Source organism: Hipposideros armiger, unplaced genomic scaffold (assembly GCF_001890085.2).
Source record: "Hipposideros armiger isolate ML-2016 unplaced genomic scaffold, ASM189008v1 scaffold_69, whole genome shotgun sequence".
Taxonomy (NCBI): Eukaryota; Metazoa; Chordata; class Mammalia; order Chiroptera; family Hipposideridae; genus Hipposideros; species Hipposideros armiger.
In genome coordinates, this window is record NW_017731419.1 from 1,350,920 (window position 1) to 1,357,317 (window position 6,398).

At 54.3% G+C, this 6,398-nt stretch overlaps 1 protein-coding gene across 1 annotated transcript in view; it reads left to right on the top strand.

The window, feature by feature from the left end:
• The window catches only part of SERPINA3 (serpin family A member 3), an 8,625-nt gene extending 3,408 nt beyond the window's left edge, over positions 1-5,217 (top strand). The window contains exons 3-5 of the mRNA XM_019642508.1: positions 1,561-1,834; positions 3,053-3,203; positions 4,247-5,217. Coding sequence (XP_019498053.1) covers positions 1,561-1,834; positions 3,053-3,203; positions 4,247-4,450 — 629 coding nt within the window. The 3' untranslated portion in view covers positions 4,451-5,217. The remainder of the gene's footprint in view (positions 1-1,560; positions 1,835-3,052; positions 3,204-4,246) is intronic.
• The last annotated feature ends 1,181 nt before the right edge of the window (positions 5,218-6,398 follow it).

Here is a 6,398-nt window from a genome sequence, read left to right on the forward strand (position 1 = left end):
CAGGGAGGGCGAGCATGGGTCCCACTCTGCCCATAGGCGTCATCTTCTCTTGGGGTTTTCCAAATTACAGTTTGTCATTCCAGGACATGACTGCAGAGGAGCCCGTCAGCCCTTTGAGCCAGAGTGGCACTTTTTAGTCTGACTCAAACTTGCTCAGCTCCCAGGAGGAAGATGCCCTCCTTTCAGATCACTCCTGGGTGGTCAGACCTTGAACTTCCTCCCTCAAGAGCCGCTGTTGGGCATGCACAGGGAGGCCCTCTGCCCATGCACACCACCAGCGGTTCTGACCTGGACTCTGTCCTGGCCCAGCAGGGGGAATCGGTCTCTGGGAGGATCCAGGCGGACTGGTGGTCATATTCACGGGAAGACAGCCTCTAAGGAGACTGGCTGTCCCCGGGGTCTTGTGACTGCTCTCTTATAATCTTGAGGGAATGGTGTGGCCACCATCTGGGAAGAACCTTGGGGAAGGGTGATATCCAGGACAGAACCCTTTCCCAGATTTAGTCAGTCCAGTGCCCGACCCACCTCATGGACAGGAACATGACAAATGCAAACCTCAGCCAGAAGTTCTGAGGGAGCAGAAGGCAGGCAGATAGATTCTGCCTTACGGAGCCAGCAGTCCAAAGGGGGACAAAAATAGATAGGGACACAGGGAGTGATCACTGAGTCAGAGGGCAGTGAGTTGCCTGAGACCCCTGAGCTGTGTGGAGACACAGAGGGAGCCCTGTGCTAGGGGCTCCTGGCTGAGGCCCAGGCAAGCTCTCCAGGGCTTGCATTTTCCTCTGCACATGGAGGCGTGGAACCAGATTCCTCTAGTAAAACTAATCCAGGCCTGACGTGTCATGTTTGTTCTTTGAGTCTCCTGTTTTCCCTTCCTGCCAACTGTCATATCCTAGGACTGTCTCCAAATTCTCCTCCCCAGGGGGTGGAAAACAAAACAGTGGAGGGGGCTACACGTATCCAAGGAAGCCCCCAGGTCTCTCATCTCCCCCAGGAAGTCCCCACCACCCCACTGCGTACCCCAGTCCTCCTGGGGGTGGGGGGGAGACCTGTGTCCTGCTCCTCAGCTGCACTCGCCCTCCCCTCAGGTTCCCGTTTTACTGCTTGCTTTCACAGCTGTGGGTCGATGTGGACACCCTGCAGTGTCAATGCAGAACAGTTGGTTACGCCTTTGAAGCGGCCAGGGATTTCCCATTTCTCCCCAGGCCAGCTTCCGTCGGCACTGCCAGGCCGCTCTCCCCGCTTTCCCTAGCCCCCCATCTCTCTCACACTTCCTGTGCCCACATTCCTGTGGGCTTCTCATTTAGCACCACTAACCGGGTCTTTAATGCACAGCCCCCCTTTGCGGTCCAGACCTGTGGGGTTCCTCCCACCCCCGTTGGCTCCCCCACCTGCCAAGGTGTTCTGGCAAACCAAGGTAGGGTCACCCCTAAGAGGAGCTGTGGGGCGGCGGTTGGTGTGTGGAGTGTCCTCACCGCTGAGGGAACCCTGGCAGAGAGGGGTGGGGGCAGGGCAGCTCTGGCATTCACAAGCTGCTCTCACCGCTGCCCCCGCTTCTAGCCAAGTGGAAGACGCCCTTTGACCCCGACGACACTTTCGAGTCAAGGTTCTACTTGAGTAAGAGAAAGTCCGTGACGGTCCCCATGATGAGCATTGAGGACCAGCTCATGCCTTACTTCAGGGATGAGGAGCTCTCCTGCACTGTGGTGGAGCTCAAGTACATCAGCAACGACAGCGCCCTGTTCATCCTCCCAGACAAGGGCAAAATGGAGGCGCTGGAAGCCATGTTGCGCCCTGAGACACTGAAGAGGTGGAGAGATTCCCTGCAGATGAGGTGACTATCCCCAGGCCCCGGAGCTATCGGCTGACCCGCCTCTCTTCTCGGCCATCCCCACTCTTCCCAGCTGCCCGTCTCCCCACCACTTATGGCCTCACAAAGGTCCAGGGGTGGGCGTGTAGCGGTGGGAGAACCCATGCTGGGGCAGGTGGAGTGTGGGATTACCTGACCCTGTGTGGCTTTGGGCTTGCAGCTTTTCCTTCTATAAGATGATGAAGACATCAGCTGGGACAGGGGCTGAGGCTGCCTCTGACTGTAACACGCTCTAAGTCAGAGGAATCCTCATTGCTACACCCAACACGCATGCCTGTTCTCTCTTTGTCTCAGCCTCTTGAGGGGCAGGCGGAATTGTGATCAGTTGAGGGCTAACTGAGCACCTACTATGTGCCAGGCACTAATTTAGACCCTGCGGATATATCAGTCAATGAAACACAAAGTCTTCTGGTCTCGTGGAGCTTACTTTGTACTTGGGAGAGAGAGACAATAGATAAATACAACAAATAAAGAAGTTATTTGGTATGTTAAAGGGTGAGAAATGAGAAGGGGGAAATAGCAGAGCAGGGTAAAAGGATTAAGAAAACTGGATGGGAAGGTAGTTTGTGATTTTAAACAGGATGGCCATTAGGTAACCTTTGAGCATCAACATGACAGAGTTGAAGGACTGAGCCATGTATTTAGCTGCTGGCAGAGGGAACAGCCAGTGCTGAGCCTCTCAGGTGTTTGAGGATCAGTGAGACCAGAACGGCTGGAGCAGGGTGAGTGAGAGGGAGCACTGATAGGTCAGGGGCCTGCTCCCATGGGAGAAACAGCCTCCTTTTATCGGGCAACTGTAAGACCCCACACACCGCGACGAGAGTCTTAAAGGGGATCTAGACAAAGGGAGAGGGAAACTCGGAGGCTGGAGATATCGCCTCTTGCTCCAAGAACTCTCTGCCAGCTCTGCTCAGAAGCAAAGCAGTCCCAGCCTTCAGGGGGCTCTCTGGGGAGGCAAGATGGGGAATTTCAACTGTTTCAGGGTCCCTAAGGCCCTTCAAGTCCAGCCCCCAGGCCCTTCATGTCCTTCCCCTAGCCCCTGCCCGACCCCTCGAAAAGAATATTTATTTCCAGAGAGAAGAGGGTGGTTGGAGAGAAACCAGGACGGACCACACTGTGAGGTCGGAGACAGGTGGGCACTGAGTTGAGCAGATGTTCAAATTTATTTTTCTCATTTCCTAGATGGATCCATGAATTCTACCTGCCAAAGTTTTCCATCTCCAGCAGCTATAATCTGGAACACATACTCCCCCAACTGGGCATGAGTCAAGTGTTCACCAAACAGGCTGACCTGTCAGGAGTCACAGGGGCCAAGAACCTGGCGGTTACTCAGGTGAGTCTTTAAAGTTTGGGCAATTCCCCCTCCTATGGGAGCTTAAATGATTAATTTGCATAGATACCTACATTTCTCATTATCCAACCACCCTCCCTTGGGACTCCACCAAGCCCAGGAAAGCCAGGGAACAAACATCCAAGGAGCTGGACCCCACCTCCCTGCAATATAACATGACACAGAAGCCAGTTATGGGGAAGGGCCTAGGGTGGACTCGATGGTGGACCCCATCCCATGCTCGACCCTTTACTGCTGATGGGGCAAATAATTGAAGTCCTCTGTCCGTCAGTTATTTCATTGGTAAAACAAGGTGATAGGTCTTGGCTAGTGTGCAGGCCTGGCAGAGCAGGTAAGAGGCATTAGGTAATAACAATGGTTATAGGGCGCTTGTGATCAAGATACACTAAGAATATGAGAGAATACCTTTGCATTGCAGTCCTAGAAGCAGAGTAGTTGAAAGCAGGGTGGGGGCAGGCAGCTGGGCACCCTCCACTCTCCTCTGCACCCCACCTTCCAAAAGGTGTGGCAATGGAAGGACATGTGAGGACGGGCTCGCGTGGTCCAAGAATGGGAAGCCACCTCTAATGCCAAGTAGCCCAGGGCCCTAGAGACATTTGAACTGGGGCAGGAGAGGTACAGAAAGCCGTGCCAGCCCCTCCTGTGCAATCCACGGAGGTGTCTGCATCTGCTGCTTCGAAGTGGAGGAAACATGCCTTGAATTGTCCTCACCCCTGCCCCCTGCAATAATGGGCGTTTGGGGGACAGCAAGTCTGTGGGCTCAGACAGAGAAGGATCCAGGTCAGGGTGACCTGGGCAGGTCACTCCCAGCCTGGAGCCGCAGTGTGCACGTCTGCACATCAGGACTGTGCAAAACCGGTGACAGAGCTGTTGGGAGGAACAGAAAAATCAAACAAGTTGACCAGCACAGTGACAGGTCAGCGGTAGATGATCGCTAAATGTCAGCCCCCATAGAGGCACGTGGGCAGTCTGCTTATCTCCTGCTCACCCTGTCTCTGGTGGGTAATGCTCTGGTGTCCCCACAGGTGGTCCACAAGGCCCTGATGGAAGTGGCCGAGAAGGGCACAGAAGCAGCTGCTGCCACGGGAGTCAAAATGATCTTCTTGTCTGGAAAAGTGGGCCCGATGACCATTGTGAATTTCAACAGGCCCTTTCTGTTATCCATACTCTCCAAAAACACCCAGAGCATCATGTTTTTTGCCAAAGTTGCCAACCCCAAACAAGCCTAGAGCTCCCCTCTGAGCAGTGGGACCCCTCGCTAAGGGTGACCAGGTCTCTGGGTGCACAGAGGAGCTGGTCTCTGTGCACAGAGGAGCTGGCATGTCTGGCCCTGTCTGCTCATTCTTGGGCAAGTGACAGCAACTTTGCCTGGTGGCTCCCACATGCACAGGAAGCCTGTCGACTGTTCAACCGGAGGCCCTGAGGCCTCCCAACACAAATAACCCATCTTTTTTGGACAGGGCATTTTCCTTGTGCCTTTCCACCCTGATCTGCCTGACTCCATGCTCTGTAGCCGCTTGTGCCCAAGGCCACAGCCCCCGACCTCCTACATGGGCTCAGCCCCACCCCAGGCTCTGGGCCCCTCTGCCTTCAACTTCAGTAGCTTGGTCAGGACCAAGCCCACCTAGACCTCATGCCCAGGACTGGGAGGGGAACCTGCTGCCCGATTCTTACTTCTGTGGGCTCCCTGGTCCTCAGTTCCAGTGTCACTCTTTCCCCTCCCCAGGGTCTGCCCATGTACTGACCCTTGCAGGGGCTCCTGACCCTGACCACTTCTGGCATAGCCCCTGGACCCCTCCTGCCTCTGAGTTGGGCCTTCCCCCTTCTAGGAGACCCTTGTTCAGACCCCCAGCACTTCCAGTTTGGGGAGAGTAGCTACTTTCCAGGTCCCCAATTCTGACAGATGGTCCCCTCAACAACCAGAATGGGGGGCTGGGAGAAAACGAGCAATAGACACACAGCGACAATAAAAGTGGTCATTTCGTCATTCATTCCACTGATGTCATAAGGAACTGTGTGATCTTCGGGAATAGCACAGGTCACAGTGACGATGTCAACAACTGAACACATAGCTGAGATCTTTCTGCCAGGCAAGCTGCTGGGAACTCTACCCGGAATAGCCCATTTAGTCCTTGTGATGTGATGGCCCTACGAGATAGATGCTATTACGAGTCCCATTTTATAGATGAGGAAACTGAGGAACAGCGGCTTGGTAATTTCCCCCAAGGCCACACAAGATGAGAGGTGTTTGCAGTTTCAAGTGTGACAGCAGGATGTTATCCCAACCTGCTTGATGTCAGAGGAACTTTCTAAATCACAAAGCGATTCTGCCCTGAGAGATTTTCACAGTGACAGCCTTCACAGGACCTAGAATCTGATAGGTGAGATGGATGATGAAACAAGGAAGCTGAGAGGACAGCACCAAACTCAGTCAGGGAAGGCTTCCTGGAGGAGGTGCAATCAGAGGAAGCGTAGAAGGTGGTCAAGTAAACAGACAGGAGAATGTTCTGGGCAGGAGAAAGAGCAGTGCGGGCATTTTCAAGAAACTAAAAGCAGCTGGGCAGTTCTGGAGCAGAGACGGAGGGGCTGCAGAGAGGAAGGGTCCGTGATGGAGCCGCTGGCCCCCTGAGGGCCTGGAATCTGAGTGAGGATCCTGGAAAGGTTCCTGAGAGCCATAGACAGCTTTAAAGGGCTTTAAACAGAGAGTTGTTTGTGTTTTTTTTTTCTTTTAAAGATTTTATTGGGGAATTGGGGGATGGGAACAGCACTGGGGAATCAGGGGAAAGGGAACAGACAAGTTGCTGTCATTTTGTTCTTCAGTCTAGCTGTGGAGGATGTTGCTTCACTGGCCCATGTTGGTATTATCATTGCGCTCTTCCCGGATTAGGCAGGTCGGTCACCGGCCTCTGGAAGGCCACTCATAGCGGCACTTGGCAGCTCACACTGGCTGCTGGCTCACACGGTAGCCCATGGCAACCCACTGCCAGGGGCTGCAGCCTACGCCGTCACAGGTGACTCGGCAGCCCAGCTCCAGGTCGAGCTGTTGTTCACCATCTTAGCTGTAGAGGGCAGCGTCACTGGCCCTCATGTGGGATCCGAACCAGGGCCCTGATGCTCACAGCTGGTGTCCCAAGCCAGCTCTTAACCAATGCGCCACTCGGCTGGCCTAAACAGAGA